The sequence below is a fragment of the Rasamsonia emersonii genome (assembly GCF_000968595.1).
Source record: "Rasamsonia emersonii CBS 393.64 chromosome Unknown ctg1118621760010, whole genome shotgun sequence".
NCBI classification, from domain to species: Eukaryota; Fungi; Ascomycota; class Eurotiomycetes; order Eurotiales; family Trichocomaceae; genus Rasamsonia; species Rasamsonia emersonii.
Genome location: NW_013563277.1, coordinates 1 through 17,925, shown reverse-complemented (window position 1 = coordinate 17,925; position 17,925 = coordinate 1). Strand labels below are relative to the sequence as shown.

Genomic DNA, 17,925 nt, shown 5'->3' with positions numbered 1-17,925 from the left:
TTGCATTGCCATCTGGGTTCGTCGTCGTTCGTGCGACTATTTGATTGTGAGAAAGATCTTAAATGTGGACGTAGTTGTCGAGTACTTTATCGATCAGTCGAGTTCTAGCTGGCCGCTGCTGGCGGGCCACTTACTATTGGACAATAAACGCCATCTGGCGCAGGAGCTCGGACCATTCGACTGCCGCGCCGAACGTGGAGATCGCGACTTTTTGAGAGAACTGGAAGCGCGCCCTGGATCAAGCATCTCCGCGCAGCCACTGCTAGTCGCCTTCTGACAGCGAAAGTTTTTCCCTCTGTTCTCGTCGGCTTCGCTGTCGAAGAAACTCCCATCTTGAAACTCTCGAAATCTTGAGCGTCGTGCGGGGTGTTTTGCGATGCTCGACTCACGCCGTTATTCGGTTTCCTACAGTAGTGCTCAGCAGTGATTTGAAGCGCGGCCCTTCACCCGAACGACAGATCGAGCGGACGACAGCAGACACAAAGCGGTCGCGATGCATATAATCAAGCCTGTCTGGTTGACGCATGGAGGTACGTCTTACGGGATCTTGGATTTGTGACGTTGGGGGATGATGGTTCCTGCGCTGTTTTTTTATGGTCCATGCGCCTACTAACACTGCTCTCTTATCATCTCTAGGTGAGCGAAAGGATTTTGAGGTCTATAGCTGCGATGTTTCGCCGGATGGAAGTCGTTTGGTAACTGCTGCTGGAGGTGAGTTGGGTCGCATTTCTCGCAACCTGTCCGACCGAGTTTTAGCGGTCGTGTTTGCTTCCATGCGCTGCGTGATCTTTTTCACCTGCGCGGTGACGATCCGAACGACAAAGGTTATGTGAATAGTTTTCTGACGGTTGCTCTACGTGTGATATTGCTATACAGATGGATACGTCCGGATATGGTCGACCGAAGCTATTTACAATGCGGCGGATCCGGCGTACGCCAACAAGCCCAAGCAGCTCGCTTCGATGAGCAATCATTCAGGGACCATCCATGCTGTCCGCTTCTCGCCGAATGGGAGGTACCTTGCCTCGGGCGCAGATGACAAAATCGTTTGTGTTTACGTCCTAGAGGCTAATCCGCCGTCTCATGCGTCCACCTTCGGTATGTAGAGCTCCTGGGGTGGGAAAAAAGGACATGGCTGATGACGTGCTTGTGCTATTTAGGATCGAATGAAGCACCCCCTGTCGAGAACTGGCGCACAATACGGAGATTAATAGGACACGATAACGACGTCCAAGATCTGGGATGGTCATATGACTCGTCGATCCTTGTCTCTGTCGGACTGGATTCGAAAGTAGTCGTCTGGTCAGGCCATACTTTCGAGAAACTGAAGACACTATCCAACCATCAGAGTCATGTCAAGGGAATCACATTCGATCCGGCCAATAAATATTTTGCTACCGCCAGTGACGACCGGACGGTCCGAATATTCCGCTTTACCTCTCCCACTCCCAACTCGACAGCCCACGACCAGATGAACAATTTCGTCTTGGAACAGACGATTTCCGCTCCGTTTGTGAGCTCTCCATTGACGGCCTATTTCCGTCGATGCTCCTGGTCCCCAGATGGTATGCATATCGCTGCTGCAAATGCCGTCAACGGACCCGTGAGTTCAGTTGCGATCATCAACCGTGGATCGTGGGACAGCGACATCAACCTTATAGGACACGAAGCTCCGGTAGAAGTGTGCGCGTTCTCTCCCAGGCTGTATTCTTCGCAGCCCATCAGTAATAAGCCTGCGATTGATAGCCAGGGTCATACAACGCACAACCTTGTCACGGTCATCGCATGTGCAGGAGGGGACAAGTCGCTCAGCGTCTGGATCACGAGCAATCCACGGCCCATCGTTGTCACCCAGGACATTTCTGCCAAGTCAATTTCTGACCTGGCCTGGAGTCCGGATGGTAAATGTCTTTTCGCGACGGCTTTGGATGGAACCATTCTCGCGATCCGGTTCGAAGAGGACGAGCTGGGTTACCCGATGTCGATGGAGGAAAATGAAAGATCTTTGACGAAATTTGGGACGAACAGGAGAGGTGCTGGCATTGCAGAAACCCCCGACGGGCTGCTGCTTGAAGAGAAAAGCAAGGCCGGGGAGATCAAAGGCGTGGAGGGTAGAATGGGCGCCTTGATGGGAGATGGCCATGTTTCGACCGATCAGCCCGTCAATGGAACCTCTGCAGCACCGCTTGCTACCAACGGCGCAACCACTGCTGCTGCGGCTGCTAGTACAGCCGCAGTCTCCGATACACAGAAAACTCAGACAAACGGCACCACGGCCGCGACACCGTCGGAGCAGGAGAAGGATAAGGACAAGCCTGATCCTTACCAGGCAAAACTGGAAAGATTGAAACAACGCCCAACCTATACCAAGGATGGCAAGAAACGTATCGCTCCTCTTCTGGTCTCAGGAGCTGGCGGTGCCGAATCGTCTCTTCCGCAGTCTCGACTGATGGCGTCAGCCACAGTGAATCAAGGTGCTAAGCCTGATGCGCCTCAGTCGGTCCTCGATCTTTCGAAGCCGTTCGACGGCCTGCCCAAGGGTGGCCTTGCGGCAATGCTGTTCGGCAACAAACGCAAACTAGCGCAGATTGAGGGAGATGAGGAGGGACATGTTGAGAAACGGATAGCAATGGCGAGCCAGAATGGCGCGACGCCCATACTTGCGAACACCGCGGATGGCTTATTGCCTGCTCCAACGCTGCCGCCAGTCACTGGCCAGCAACCGACCCCAGAATTCATCCGTCCAGCCGTCACGAACCCGTGTATGGCGATTAGCCAGCTTCGACTGGCTGTGCCAAAGGTTCGCAATGTGATAGTGCACGCCATTGATAAAAGTGGGAATCCCACCGAGCCGCCCAGCTCATCGGGCGACGCGAGCAAGTCGCGAGCAGATGTTGTTTTCGAAGCACGAAACCCACCGGCTGCAACTCTAACTGGAAGGGCGGCCGATCGAGAACCAGCCCGGATCACATTGAGTCGTGGCGACCAACCTTTGTGGCAGGATTTCCTTCCAAGGACGGTCCTCCTTGTAACTGGAAACAATGGGATGTGGGCTGCAGCTTGCGAGGACGGTTCAGTATATATTTGGACACCTGCCGGGCGTCGTCTAGTTAGCGCGCTGGTTCTCGAAGCCCAGCCTGTCATACTAGAGAGTAATGGGCCGTGGATTTTGTGCATTTCGGCTGTTGGCATGTGCTATGTGTGGAACGTGAAGACGCTCTCTTCGCCTCATCCGCCCGTCTCTCTTCAGCCGGTTTTAGACGCTGCAATACATGCGCAAACGTCCCAACCAACTGCCGCACCGTCCATCACTGGTGCCCGTCTGAACTCAGAAGGGAGGATCGTGGTAGCTCTTTCTAATGGTGAAGGCTATGCATACTCCCAGGCCATGTACACATGGCAACGAATCTCAGAAGCGTGGTGGGCTGTGGGCAGTCAATACTGGAACACGACCGATGCTTCGGTGGGGAACCTTCAAACAATGGAGACCCAGAAGGGCGACGAGTCGAAGAATGTCTCTGCCGGTATCATACCGTTCCTGGAGAAGAACACCACCAGCGAGACGCTGCTTCGTGGACGAGCATATTTCCTGCAACGCCTCATCAAAATGCTGCTTTCGCGCGAAGGATACGAGACTTTCGAATCCAGCGTGTCGATTGCTCATCTCGAGAACCGGGTGGCCGCAGCACTGTCCCTCGGCGCCAAGGAAGAATTCCGGTTATACCTTTCCATGTATGCCAAACGCATCGGAGCGGAAGGTCTACGGGGGAAGGTTGAGGAATTGCTAAAGTCGCTGGTCGGTGGAATCTTTGAGGATGAGAACGAGGCTGGCCCAGCACGAAAACTTCAACCCAATGAGAAGGAGGGCAGGAATTGGCTGGAGTCGGATACTCTTTGTGGCTGGCCACGTAGTGTTCTATTGAAAGAGGTTATCGTCGCTCTTGGTAAGTGCTCTCCTTTTTTCTTACTCTCAGAAATGTTGTCGACTGCCAGAATTGTCCTTGCTAATCTGCCATCACAGGCAAATATCGGGATCTCCAACGTGTGACAGTACCTTATGCCAAACTCCTGGGTGTTGTAGACGGAGAAGAGGGCGAGGGAGAAGCCATGGAGACTTGATGGTCCATATAGTATGTCTTTTCAAATTTCGATTTCTGGGCGTTTATTCGGCAATGTATTTGGGGAAGGAAAGGGAAGGGAAGAGGAACAGGCTTGGGCTGGGTCTGGGTCTTCTTGCTACTGTAGTTTTATTTTATACTATTATTATTATTGCTCTGCAGCCGGGGTTCAGGCAGGTATGATATAGCAGAGAGCAGCAGCAGCAGCAGTTCATATCCCACGCTATCTTATGTAATTTAGCATGGTTTGGTATGTTATCCTTGCTATGCAATATGTACTACACCTTTGGCGGGTGGACATCTTGCAATACAGTGCATTCACCGTATAGGCCAGGGCCAGACAGATGTAAGAACGAGCTTCTCAGACGTAAAGGATCAAGATGTAGAGTCCAAGTCAAAGAATTCTTCTGTACTTATTTATATAAAAAGGAAAATTTTTATATGGTAGTAGTTACTTCCGGAAATAGATAGAGAAGACATCCCACAAAAGTAACTAACTACGTAAATAGAACAAAGCAAGTTGGTTTATATAAAGAAAAAAATTTGAATAAAAAACCAGTCAGCCGCAGGGAAGCCATAGCGTGGTTAAAGACGAAGGATTTTTGCCTCCCTCCCCCTTGATTGATTATTTTGAGGAATTGATTCTTTGTGAGATTTTGTCTGTCTGATATAGTACATGTTACTGTAGCTATGCTACCTGGTTAGGTGAATTTCTTCCTGTCAATCAGACTAAGCCTGAGTCTGAAACTGAGTCTGAATTTCCCTGTGCATGTTTACCACAAGCGCCTTTATTCAAACAGGTAAGTAAGGCTGATGTGATTAGATGATAGAAGACATGAGATTTCTTTCAGATACCATTTACTATTATTATGCTGGTCGATGGCGGCAGGAAGTGTGACTTTATTTGGAATGTCCCGTCCAGTGACCTAGTTAGTAGTGATTTATTTGGTTGATGTCTTTGTCAAGCAAATATTTCTGCTTCTTTTTCTGTTCTTGTGCTTTCTTTCTTTCACTCACTCATCACTCGCTCACTCAAACTCATCTCTCATTACTAGTATCATTCTGAAACCTACCTTCATCATCCTCTACACAATAACAAGTCTGCACGCAAGCTACAGCTACTTCTACAGCTACAGCTAGCTGCATGGTATCTGTCTAACCAGCCCACCTATCATCCATCCACCATGGTCGTGTCCCTGTGGCATCAGACGCGTCGCTTTGCAGCGTCTGTGCTGCAGAGTTTGGATTTCTCGGCAGATTTCCTGCAGCTGCCCTGGCCAACTCTCAGTGATGGAAGCCCATATCCGAAAGAATGGTTTACCTATCCGTCTCGTTCAGGTTCTCGATCTCGATCCACTCGTCTGGAGGTGGGTCAGCGTGAGTTTCTCATGTATAGGCCTTCTCTTCCTGAAGATGAAGATGAAGGTGAAGGGCCTGTAGAAGGCTGTTCTGGATCAAGTGTCGAAGCTGAAACTGCGCATGACTATGGCAACAAGGATGACGATAACAAGGAGGACGACAATGAGGACAACGATAATCATCACCATGAAACATCGTGCAAGGCACCAAAGTACGCTCCACCTGTGGATCAGTACTCACGGACCAGAATGGTGGCTGTCGTCAGTGTCTTTGTTGTCTTGACTCTGCTGTTCTCAATGCTAGTTGGCAACTTGTTCAGCAAGGAAGGAGACCTGTATCAGGGATCAGCTGTTCATGCTCGTTGTGCATATGACGAGGGAAATCGGCTTGATTCCTTTGACTGGCTTCTTCTCCAGGATCATGACGACACTCCTGCGATGTCTTCAACAGCGACAGAGGACAAGAGAGATGACCGTCTTCTGGAATCGCAACCGTTGCCATCGTCAAGCCCTGAATACTCATCAAGCAGTCAGCATGACAACTCTTCAGATGACAGCATGATCCCAGACAAGAACATGATCCCGGATAAAGACGAGCATGTTCTGCGTTTTGAGGTGACGATTCGAGCAGCTACCACTCTCATTGACGACATTGGACAACACCCAGACTTCGAAGCAACTGCAGCTATAACCTCATCTAATGCCACCGCACATGAACCCTGCTCCTGCAAATGTATCTTGCCAACTGTCAAAAAGAACGGAAAATCTTTAGCTGGTCGAAATGACCGAAATGACGATGATCATAAAGGACAATTCCATTCCGTCGTGTACAAAGATACAAACACAGATACAGATCAGGGTGGACAAGGACAAGAACATGAGACCCATGTCGAAGCGGAAGAACCAGAAGCTGGCCCTCACAAATCATCATCATCTCCTCAAGAAAATGCCGCTGCAGCTGCGGCTACTGTTACTGCTTCTCTGATCGATACACATGCGCATCCGAATCCACACTCAGATCCAAATCCAGATGTGGATGCAGAACTGCATTTTCGAGAAGAGACCGGTGGGATACCTATCGAAGTGAACTGAAGTAAGCCTGTTCCTGTGACCACAACCCTTGCCTCCCTGACAGCATCGAGGTTTACATATGTGCATACTAACGATCGAATCTCCAGACTCAGATTGAGAATGTTGCTCACAGCATATTATCAATCGGCATATTCACCCTTTTTCTTTTCGCGTCGGAATCGGAAGCTACATTAGGGTTAGGGCGGAGCATACAGAAGCAATTACCTATCTATCTGCAACTGCGTATCGATCAGGTTATGGGGGAGAAAAGGACGGATTACATGGCTAGGTACCTAGATATGGAGGCTGGCGTTCGAGGATAAAACAAAAAAGAAAGAAATGGGGGGTGAACATTTGATTTCGCATGGGCGTCTGGTCCGGGTTATGGATTCTTAATTCATTACGGTTTACGCAGTAGGTTATATTATTAGATCCTTTCTACGGCGAGCGAAGGGGTGGGGGGGGGGGGGGGGGGGAAGGTCATTGTCACTTTAACGAAGTCGAACTAATTCTAAATATCTTATTATTGATGAAAAGAAATGTCGTAATTCAAGGAAATCCTTGGTCTATTCTCCTTTCCTGACGTATGGAAGTTCTTTATAGATTATAAAATCATCTTCCTGGATATACCTTCCATTCATATATTATATATACAGTACAGTACATTCATGTGTATATCTCTCTCTATATAGAAAATTTCTTTCAGCTCAACTTCGCCAATAACTCCACCATCTCCCTCTGAATCCGCTCCATCTTCTCAATCAACCGCACAATCGCTTCAGCCGTCGCTCTTGCGCCCGTCTTTCCAAGAAAAAAGAAATGCGTCCCCTTGACCGTTTCTGTCGTCATCTGCGCCGGAGCAGAGTAGACCAGGTCTGTAAGTTTGTTCCACCAATGCTCTTTTTCATCCTGAGATGAGGATGAGGAGCTACGATGGCTACTGCTAAGCGCCTTCGTCACGTCCGCGGTGAGCTTCAGCGTCAGGTTCATCCCCCAGTTGGCGCTGTCGCAGAGGGTATGCCGCGTGTCCAGCATGGACGTCGGTCGAATCGATCCGATGAAGGGATATCCCCTGATATCTTGATCGGTGGGACCTGCGTCGCGCAGAGCTTCCCATTCATCGGGGATGAAGCCTGAGTCGTCAATATTATTGTTGTTATTGTTCTTACCGTTGCTGCTGTCCGGATAGGTCAACCCCCATGAGGTCAGACGCACGGGGGTATGGCCGAAATACTCCCTAAGGAAGACGTCGTCGTCGATGATGGCGGGCGCATTCTCACCCTCTTGTCTCTGCTGCTCATGGATCTGCCTCAGAAACGCCTCCGCAAACCCCGCACAGGTCGCATACCCAGCCGCCGTGCGCCGAATGCCAGCGGGATACGCGCGCAAGCCCGTAATCCCACCCGGCGTGGCCGCCAGCGCAACAAACAGCTTCACACGCAACCCGCACTCGCGCGCAGACGCCATAAACGGCTTGAGGATCTTGCCGCCCATGCTCCATCCGAGGAGGACCACTTCGCCGGACAGGGCATTCTCGTCGACGACCTTCCGCGTCGTCATCGCCGCTTGCTGGCCCCAGGCGGGGACGCGGAAGTCGGGATGATGCGGGGCCATGATGGTTGTCTCCAGCGGGTACGAGATGGCCAGGACGTCGTACCCAGCGGCGTTGAGCCAGTAGGCGAGGAAGTTTCTGGGGTCGTAGCCCTTGTGTCCGCCGTAGGCGATCCGGGCGAGATGAGAGGCGCCGGGGATGAAGACCATCAGAGGAGGTCTATTCTTGTTGTTGCTGGCTGAATGGTCGCGAGCAGGGAGGAACTTGAACAGAGTCGGGTATCCGGCGATGGTCTCCAGTCTCTCTCCTTCGTAGAGATGGGGGTTATTAATATTGATATTGATATTGTTATTGTTAGCAGCTTCTGCTGTAGCGGCCATGGCTGTCGTAGGAGGAAGGTCTTGAATATAGACAATAATGTAAATTATATATGTATGTACTAAGGAATATATAATCTCCACAAGGCTATCTCTCTTTTTCTTTTAAATCAAAGAGAAGAGATAATTTTTTTTTCAAAAGCAAGCCAGTATAGTATTTATATTTCAGAGAATATATAGGAAACGACAGGGAGAACTCGTGTGAATTATTCCCGATTGATAGTGGCTGAAGTTCGAATTACCAATAAATCCGGGGTATTAAACCGCGCCAAAGATATCCGGTAGATATATAAAAGAGTTTAAAATTGGTTCAATCTAAAGGTGGGGATCAGAGGTTACTTAGTTAAGATGCCTATGATTGGTAATTAAGTGCATGGCAAAGAACCATTAATAAATCGACGGGTCTACTCATCATAAATCTATCATCATTTAAGCTCACCAAGTGCTAGAATGTTACAGTGGTAACTGGCTACACATTTTCCCTCTCTTTCACACCCTTTTCAGGGTCCTCCACCTGAGCCAAAATATCCGTCTGAAACGGCATCTCCCTCGCGATCCGCACCGGGTCGAACACCGAGTGCGACTGGATGAAGATCTCGTCAATCTCCTCCAGCGTGCGACCTTTGGTCTCGGGGTAAAAGAGGGTGACGCTGAGACAGGCAAATGTGCTAATGCACGCATACACGATGTAGTACCGCCACCCGATATTGGCGAACCCCACCGGCGTCACCTCTGCCAGGAGGAAGTTGAAGAGCCAGTTGGCCGATGCCGACATGGCGGTGACCTTGGCACGGATGCGCAGAGGCGCGATCTCGGCCGCGTACATGAACGGGACCAGGAACAGTCCGATCGGGAAACAGAAGAGCGCCATGAAATAAAAGAACAGCGACGCCCCCGCCGCTCCCTTGTTGGTCAGGTCGGACGACAGACCAGCCAGACAAGCCTGGGCGATGGCCATCCCTGCCGCCGCAGTTATGAGCAGGCGCCGACGACCAAATCGGTCGATCAGGAGAACGGCCAATCCGGCGGCGAAGAACTGCCAGATCTGCAGGCAGCCTGAGATGATACGGGAAATGGTACCCGAGTAATGCAGGTCGCCCTGGAAGATGGTGTCTGAGTAGAAGGTGATGATATTGACTCCTGTCATCTGCGCGAGGATATTGATGCCCACCGCTAGGATCGTCCTGTGCAAATGGCGGTTCTCCGTCAGCGCAAAGGGCGAGCTCGACGCACCTCCGCCAGGGCGCTCATCCGTCATCAGCGCGTGTCGGATAATCTCCATATTTTGTGCGACGGTCTCCGACTCCACCGGCACATCATCCAGCCGCCCCAATACTTTCGAGGCTTCTTCCAGCCGGTCACGGCGGACCAGCCAACGGGGCGATTCTGGCAGGAGCATGATACAAGACACGACGACGAGGGCAAACACAGCTTGAAACGCAATCGGAAAACGCCAGCTGACCGAGCTGTTTCTCACGTAGTAGAGGCCAAACTCCAGCCAGGTTGCGATAACAATACCCCCGATGGCGAACCAACCCTCCAGAAGGACCATACGACCACGAGCCTCTGCTCTCGACACCTCAGAGATGTACATGGGCACCGTGGCTGTGAATCCACCAACTCCTAGACCTGCATATTGGGCAAGCAATTAGTTGAAGGATTCGCATGAGTCTGCATTCCCGTCCTTACCGGTGATGACTCTCCCCGCGATGAGCTGGCCCAGGGAGAAAGGGCTCGCCTGAATGGCCACTCCAACGAGAACTATACATCCGGCAAGGAAGATGGTCTTGCGTCTGCCGAGCTTGTCACCCAGGATGGCGCAAGCAAGCGCGCCGAGAGCGCAGCCCACCTCGTAGATGGCGACGGTCGTCCCTGAACTGATTGTCAGATAATATCCTATTGATGAGGTGGGACTGATCTGCATCACCGACCTTGGATGGTGGCATTGTGGGATTTTTGGGCTCCGCTCGTGTTGACAGTGTCTGTCTGGGGGAACGTTTGGATGAAGGAATCGACAGTCAGCAGCCCATTGGCGACAGCCTGATCGTAGCCCTGGAGCATAAAGGCCAATGCGCCGACAATGCCGATGACGAGGGACAGCGACCTGCCCCGGAGCTTGGCGAGGGCCATGGCGTAGCCTGGGGAAAGCTAAGCTTCTGCCAAGCAAGCGATGCCAAGCACGCCTCTGCCGCTCAGCGATTTGGATCGTATCTGAATTGAAGCCGCCGAGATAATATCCCGACGCCAGTCAAAAAGCATGACAAACAGACCGCAGATGCGGCAGGTGGCGGAGGCTTCCTTTTAAAGGCCCGGAAATAACCCCAGACTCAGTCTGCCCCGGTCCTCATGGCTCCAACCAACACCACGGAAAATGGCCGAAACGACGGACGATGGCCCATCTGGCGGCGGCCGAGCCAGCTCCAGGCCTTTCTGAATCTGGGGGACCCGCGCAGCGAGCTGACAGAGAGCTAGCTTGGTGGAGATAGCGGGCATTTCGCACTGGAATGCCCATGGTTAGCGTGCGTGTTCTGCAAATATATCCATGGCATGCAGGCTGTCTTCGGAATTTCCCGCCAATGATGTCGCGCCCACAGGCATGTTGCTGTTGCTGCTGAGGCTGGCTGGAATGGGAGTGAAAACGGTTCCTGTAGCTTCAAGGAAGGAGCCGGTGCGTTCGGTCTTGGACCACGACTGCCCAGATCGAGGACGCCGACACCATCAGAAGCGGACCACTGCTGCAAGGGATGAAAGCAGAACGATGAGTCCTTTTGACGAGATTCCGTAACTTAGGTTGAGCTGCACTGCCTTCCAACTTCAGGTTGTCGTGAGCGCCTTCTTAGTTGGGTAAGGCACCCACGCGATCTCTCCGCAGCTGCCAGTTGGCTTCCATCGCTCCTTCCTGTGTGACGCGCAAGTAGAACTTTGCCACCCGCAGGTGGGGTAAACCTGGAGAGCCGATCGGGGAACCCCCGAGCGAATTATATCGTTCTGATTACGCTGTGCTAGGGTTGATTGCACGGGGTATTATTCCCGCAAGAACCTTACCAGATCGGTTCTGTCATTTACTTGACTGGACAGCTTTAAGAGTGTCGAACAGCGTCGACTTCCTGATCCTGCTCTCGAACATGATGCAATTCTACTTGTCTTAATTTACAAAGCTTGTTATAGAGCTTATAAGCCCACGAGACCTACAAGCTCCTTAGGGATTTGACGGGTTGAGAAAATCTAGCTATTTTTCTTTTACCAACTCGTTGACTATCGCGACAATGACTCATTCGCACCCTTATTATTCGAGTTCAATTTCTCTTTTCTTTTTTCTTTTTACATTTCCTCAACAATAAGGAGGTCCCTGTGACAGCTGGAATGGCTAAGTCTTCAGCCAATTCGGGTAAATCATTACCCGGCTGTTGCAACAGCGATTAACTATCTGGTTGGCTCTGACCAAGCTGGATATGTTTTGTCCCGTCTTGGAAATCAGGGCTAGGGCATTCCAACACGTGACCATCACCGAAGGAAAAACTCTAAGCGCGGCAAAGCAACCTGTTCATTCGTCCACACCCGACACACACACTTCTGTGCCACGAACGTCGATTCAGAATCCCCGCCCAAGGAACAGCTGTCAGGCAGAGCCGCCCAAGCTGCCCCTCACTCGGCCTGCCAGTCTTTGTCCCTACCCAAGCCGCTCGTTCTGTGCCCGTGATTCTGACGGCCCGCCGGCCAACCGCCACCACGGCGTCCCTCACCTCCCCCGCGCTTTTTTTCTTTTCTTTCTCCCTCCGTTTTGATCGATTTGCAGCTGGCTCTGCATTTGCCCCCCACCTTAGACATTGCACCAGGCAGACCGCGCCCCCCCTCTCTCTAACCTCTTCCCTTGTCGCCCGCACTTACGCCAGCAAAAAGAAAAGTAAGAAGATGCCGCCTAAGAAGGAGGTTCAGCAGGAGAAGGTCCTCCTGGGGCGCCCGGGAAACAACTTGAAGAGTGGTATCGTATGTGAGGACTTGCCATTCCCCGCCTTTCTTTTATACTGCACCTAGTGTCTTTGCGAGTGTCTTAAGCCTCGTTAAAATTTTTTCCCCCCCTCTCTTCATCTTTATTGACTTTGATGATCAGGTCGGTCTGGCAAACGTGGGAAAATCAACCCTCTTCCAGGCCATTACGAAATCCTCGCTGGGTAACCCTGCCAACTTTCCATACGCGACCATCGAACCGGAAGAAGCCCGTGTCATTGTCCCCGATGCGCGGTTCGACTGGCTATGCGAACACTACAAGCCCAGGTCGCAGGTGCCTGCTAACCTGACGGTCTATGATATTGCTGGTCTGACGCGTGGCGCCTCCACCGGTGCTGGTTTGGGCAATGCTTTCTTGTCTCACATCCGCGCGGTCGACGCCATCTTCGAGGTCGTGCGATGCTTCGATGATGCGGAGATCATTCACGTCGAGGGTGATGTCGACCCGGTTCGTGACCTCAACATCATCAGCGAGGAGCTGCGCCTCAAGGACATTGAGTTCGTGGAGAAAGCATTGGAGAATCTCCAAAAGCAGACCAAGAGGGGAGGTCAGACCTTGGAAATGAAGAAGCTGAGAGAGGATGAGGCCACCGTGGCCAAGGTTCTCCAGTGGCTGAAGGACGGCAAGGATGTCCGGCAAGGTGACTGGAACCCGAAGGAGGTATGTTGACGATTGTTTCTTTTATTATTTTTTTTTCCTCTTCAATTTGCTGCATTCCATGATGAACAAGAGCAATTGCTCGATATAATCCCAGCTCGTCGAACGGCCTCGTTTAAATTCCAACGTTGAGGTCGTATTGAGATCAAGTCCCGCCTGAACCCTTTTAATCCTGTTACCAGTCTTCTTTCAACGTGAGTCGGTGAGAGTGGCTCCACGCTGACAATGATCCGTTCAATAGGTTGAAGTGATCAATCCTTTGTTCCTCTTGACGGCCAAGCCCGTCGTATACCTGATTAACCTCAGCGAGAAGGACTATATTCGTCAGAAGAACAAGTATCTGCCCAAGGTTGTTGAGTGGATCAAGGAGCACTCACCGGGTGACCCTGTCATCCCCATCTCCGTTTCCTTCGAGGAACGGTTGACAAAGATGTCTGAGGCTGAGGCTGAAGAGGAGTGCAAGAGACTGGGAACCAAGTCGGCTCTGCCTAAGGTCATTGTGACCATGCGTCAAGCTCTGAACCTGTACAGCTTCTTCACCACTGGTTCCGATGAAGTCCGACAATGGACGATCCGGAAGGGTACTAAAGCACCACAAGCGGCTGGTGTCATCCATTCGGGTGAGTAGCAATGTCTTTTGGCTATTTCTCCGTGGTGTATGGGCTAACCCCATTCTATAGATTTCGAGAAGACGTTCATTCAGGCCATCGTCTACAACTATAATACGCTCAAGGAGTACGGTGACGAAAATGCAGTCAGGGCTGCAGGAAAAGTCATGACCAAGGGCAAGGATTATGTTGTGGAGGACGGCGATATCCTCCTGATCAAGGCAGGGGCTGCCAAGCATTAAATGACATGTCAGGCATTTCACCCTGATCCCAATGAGGATGTCTTATATCCTTTAGACTATAGTCTATGGTGTAATGAATTTAATGCCATAGCTGTGATGAATGGAAGGTAGATAGACCGATTGTCCTAATAATGTTCATGATCTGGCCACTGCCTATTGTAATCCTGAGTGAGTTTGTCTAAGAGATTTGTAATTTGTGTACTTGTGATTAGATGCATATCCTGTTGGTGTCAACTAGATGGATGATGGGAGCACTGTATTTCCATCTCTGTACTAGCGGACACGTGCAGCCCTAGCCCTTCCCCGCGTTGACCGAAACGAGCCAAGTGCGCAGGCTGCCTCTTGTCACATGCCCCTCATTGCCAAAGCCATCCGGCGTCACGGAGTTTGCAGAGATACTGTCGCTGCATATCATAGACTTATTTTCTTCTCATTGCATCTTGCTACAATATCTAACAATTTGTGATGATACCCTTTGTCATATCTTTTCTTTAGGTTAGGAGAGAGCTACATAGCTGCATCTAATCGCCTGCATTGCATCACCTCCCACCTCCCCGCGCGACCTCTCCAACAGGAACCGGAATTCGTCTGTTGCGTCTCGGAGTGAGATCAATTCTATACTGTACCGGAGCTAGAGCTGCAATATTTCTTCGGATATAAACAAACGTTCAGATTTGACAAGCAAAAATGTTCAAAAAAGAGTGAGTGATGGTCTTAAGTGTATTTTCTCTAGCATTCTCTCGTTGTTTTTCTTTCTCTCGAGATTTCAAGTTTTCTAAGCTCAGCCGCGTCGATTCCATCTAACACGCGAGATTACCAGCATACAAGCCGGTGCGCGATCGAAGGTCAAGTCGTCCGTCCAACGAAGTCTCCGCAGCAAGCTCGTCGAGACGTATCCGGGTTTCGAGCCGTACATCGATGAGATCATTCCCAAAAAGGCGCAGCTGGACGCTGTGAAGCTGTACGTACGATGGCGATCCTCAATCCACACCCACTCACATCGCGGATTCCATTCAATGTCCGGATGATATGCTAATATTATATGCGAAACAGCCCCGATCGCGCCACCCTCTACACAATCGACACCAACCCGCTCTTCTTCCAACCGTTCGACGGCCCTCTGATCCCCCACCTCCGACTTCTCCACGCCTTCCCTGATGCCCTTCCCCGACTCCGCGTCGACAGAGGCGCCATCCGCTTCGTCCTTTCCGGTGCGGCGCTGATGGCGCCCGGCCTGACGTCCCCCGGAGGGTGGCTGCCCGACAAGGAACACGCGCTGGAAGCGGGCCAGGTGGTGGCCGTCGGGGCTGAGGGGAAAGAGGACGATCTGCCTTGTGGGACCGCTGAAGATGGGCACGGAGGAGATGAAGGAGAAGAAGAAGGGAGTGGTCATGGACGAAGGGCATTACCTGGGTGATGGGTTGTGGAGGTTACATCTAGATTGATTGAATAACAATACCGGAATTACTTTTTATTCTTCTTCCATTTCTAAGCATGCACAGTATATATACCTTCTAATTTATATAGAGGATGTGAGTTGACGATGAAAACGATGCCAGGAAGGGTATTGCGGCCACTTTTTGCACCCAGCTCAGCAATGTTTTGCTGCTCTAAGGATCCTACAGTACGGTACATATGACTGAGCACTTCCCTTACCTGCTAAGCCATAATCACTTGAGCGTCCAAGTGCATTCTATTGCTGTCCTGCTCACCCTGCCCCACCTCATCTTGACCCACGATGGAAGTACAGCAAAAATGGCTCCCTTGCATCCTCTCTATTTCCTTATCCTCTAACATGGCCAGTCCTAATCTCTGAATTTTATAATTACTTTGCGTGTTGAGTATTCCTTGCCATGGCCTCTTAACTGCTCTTGCATTCTACCATTGCATGCACTAGGTGTCTGTCCTCTTCCCCTGGCGAGGAATATATACCTATCAGCGTTAGAGCAATCCAATCCTCTTTGGCTCTTCTTATTCCAGGATACATTGTGATGATTATTGGACTAGATATCTTAAGACACAGTACAGCAGAAATTGATACGCGGCAGATCACTATCCCTGAACCGGTAGACGGCGTACATACAAAAGGAGATTTTCTATGCTCTAGTCGGTAGGGAAAGGCTTACAGACTGCAGAGATTATGTGCTTGTAGTAGCAGAGCGAATGTCAGGTATTCTTTTAGCCAAGTCAGGTGGTCTAGCAATAACAAACACGCGAGACTGCGAGCTCATTTCATTATCATGCCACGGCGTCTCTCTATCAGATGCAAATTGAGTCCCGACTGACTTCCGCCGCAACAATGCTTGGCGCTCGTGGACCTGCAGGAGGCCCTGAGTCCATCGGCCTGCCTCCTCGCAAACGCAAAAGACTGATAATCTAATACTGAATACAATAATAGTGATGATCACAGCCCAGCTAGCGTGAAGCAGAGAATCTTCTGCCTGCTTAAGTACATACCTACAGTTCGAAAGAGAGAGAGAGAGAGAGAAAACGATAAACAAAAAATTTCTTCTTCGAAAGAATGAGAATCAACAGGATGGCCTCGTACTATCCTGCACATTCATACCAGGGTCCAGATTTGAAAATGGCATTGGGTTCGGTTGCAATTTTTATTCGATATTCAATTCCAGTCACTGGATTCTGCAGTCCTCTTCTCACATCCTGGAAAGTCCAGTTCTGCTTGTTTGTCGCAAGTCCTGGGAGTGCCCTAGTATGAACCCCGAATCAACCTATCCTTGACGGTGCAATTGAAGGTTTAGGGCTGACTTAGATCTAGTTGGGAAAACCCGCGTCCTCGGTCTTGTCATGTCCGGAGATCGGGCATCGTGCAGCCCATCGCGGAGATGGCTAGGTCCTGTGTCGATCTCCGGGCCAATCACAGCTCTGTTTATCACCGAACTTCCCACCAATCAGACAACCTGTTCTGCCCGAACTTACCCCCCGAATAGACCGATATCCCGGGAAGGAAATTAGCCCTAAAAACCGCCTGCGAGCGTCCTCGTCGGGGGTCTTCACCAGCTTGTCCACTCGAGCATTCTTCAATACGAGACTGCCATGGCTTCTGAATCGTACACTGACGCCCATCCCAGTCAGCCAGCTGGGCTGCTTCACGGCGAAAGCACCCCCCGAGTGTCGGCAGACACCGAGAAGGTCCCTTCCGACAGCAGTCTCGAAAAGGCTGCTCCGCTCGACTTCCCTGAGGGCGGCCTTCGCGCCTGGTCGGTGGCGGCAGGCCATGCCGGGGCCATGTTCTGCACGTTTGGCTACATCAATTCTTTTGGGTTTGTCTGCTGAGAAGCCTTGAAAATGAGATGAGATGCGATGCTGACGACAGCAGGGTCTACCAGTCGTACTACGAGACACACCAGCTCAAGAACCACAGCGACTCCAGCATCGCATGGATCGGCTCGCTGCAACTCTTCTTCATCTTCATCGGCAGCCTGTTTGGCGGCCCGCTGTTCGATCGCTATGGCGGCGTCGTCATCCCGCCGGCCGCCATCGTCTACGTCTTCTCCGTCATGATGACCAGCCTCTGCAAGGAATACTACCAGTTCATCCTCGCGCAGGGCCTGCTTGGAGGCATACAGGGACTCACGGGTGGTTATTGCTGTCTGTAGGGACCTACTTAATAAGATGGCCATAGAGGCCCGTACTGACCTCCTAGATCACCCATATCTAATGGCATTAGATGTCTGGGAGCTAGGTAGGGCCCGGGAAAGGATTCGGAGGACCCGGGTAGTAAACTGCTATGATAACTGGCTTGGCGTTGAACATTGCTGGCAAGGGGAAAACCCCAGGCGCAGATGTGCCATTGAAGATGCCAATTGGGACCAGATTATCGAGGGAAGGTGCCTACTACTAGGCGGATTTCAAGCACATAGCCCTGTATGGAACCCCCGGGCAAGGGCTCGGACCAATGCAGGCCCCATGGAA

The 17,925-nt window shown here is 51.1% G+C and overlaps 6 protein-coding genes across 6 annotated transcripts; 3 read left to right on the top strand and 3 right to left on the bottom strand.

The window, feature by feature from the left end:
* Window positions 1-493: 493 nt before the first annotated feature.
* Window positions 494-6,568, top strand: T310_2001 (Histone transcription regulator Hir1; the record flags this gene model as incomplete). Its single annotated transcript, XM_013475118.1, has 12 exons — window positions 494-530; window positions 637-711; window positions 877-1,098; window positions 1,161-3,944; window positions 4,281-4,295; window positions 4,360-4,368; window positions 4,448-4,464; window positions 4,570-4,607; window positions 4,678-4,776; window positions 4,807-4,918; window positions 4,970-5,047; window positions 5,237-6,568. The coding sequence occupies 12 exons, from the start codon at window positions 494-496 to the stop codon at window positions 6,566-6,568; spliced, it is 4,818 nt and encodes a 1,605-aa protein (XP_013330572.1).
* A 681-nt stretch (window positions 6,569-7,249) lies between these two features.
* T310_2000 (Thioesterase domain protein) lies at window positions 7,250-8,479 on the bottom strand (the record flags this gene model as incomplete). The annotated part of the gene is made up of 1 exon (XM_013475117.1): window positions 7,250-8,479. One exon carries the CDS (start codon window positions 8,477-8,479, stop codon window positions 7,250-7,252), a length of 1,230 nt encoding a protein of 409 aa, XP_013330571.1.
* Window positions 8,480-8,945: 466 nt separating this feature from the next.
* T310_1999 (Uncharacterized protein) lies at window positions 8,946-10,606 on the bottom strand (the record flags this gene model as incomplete). Its single annotated transcript, XM_013475116.1, has 3 exons — window positions 8,946-10,105; window positions 10,166-10,348; window positions 10,408-10,606. 3 exons carry the CDS (start codon window positions 10,604-10,606, stop codon window positions 8,946-8,948), a joined length of 1,542 nt encoding a protein of 513 aa, XP_013330570.1.
* A 1,782-nt stretch (window positions 10,607-12,388) lies between these two features.
* T310_1998 (GTP-binding protein YchF) lies at window positions 12,389-13,992 on the top strand (the record flags this gene model as incomplete). The annotated part of the gene is made up of 4 exons (XM_013475115.1): window positions 12,389-12,463; window positions 12,588-13,145; window positions 13,384-13,762; window positions 13,823-13,992. 4 exons carry the CDS (start codon window positions 12,389-12,391, stop codon window positions 13,990-13,992), a joined length of 1,182 nt encoding a protein of 393 aa, XP_013330569.1.
* Window positions 13,993-14,679: 687 nt separating this feature from the next.
* T310_1997 (PUA RNA binding domain protein) lies at window positions 14,680-15,409 on the top strand (the record flags this gene model as incomplete). The annotated part of the gene is made up of 3 exons (XM_013475114.1): window positions 14,680-14,693; window positions 14,813-14,953; window positions 15,046-15,409. The coding sequence occupies 3 exons, from the start codon at window positions 14,680-14,682 to the stop codon at window positions 15,407-15,409; spliced, it is 519 nt and encodes a 172-aa protein (XP_013330568.1).
* Window positions 15,410-16,130: 721 nt separating this feature from the next.
* T310_1996 (uncharacterized protein) lies at window positions 16,131-17,633 on the bottom strand (the record flags this gene model as incomplete). The annotated part of the gene is made up of 4 exons (XM_013475113.1): window positions 16,131-16,449; window positions 16,559-16,668; window positions 16,930-17,316; window positions 17,358-17,633. 4 exons carry the CDS (start codon window positions 17,631-17,633, stop codon window positions 16,131-16,133), a joined length of 1,092 nt encoding a protein of 363 aa, XP_013330567.1.
* Window positions 17,634-17,925: the final 292 nt, after the last annotated feature.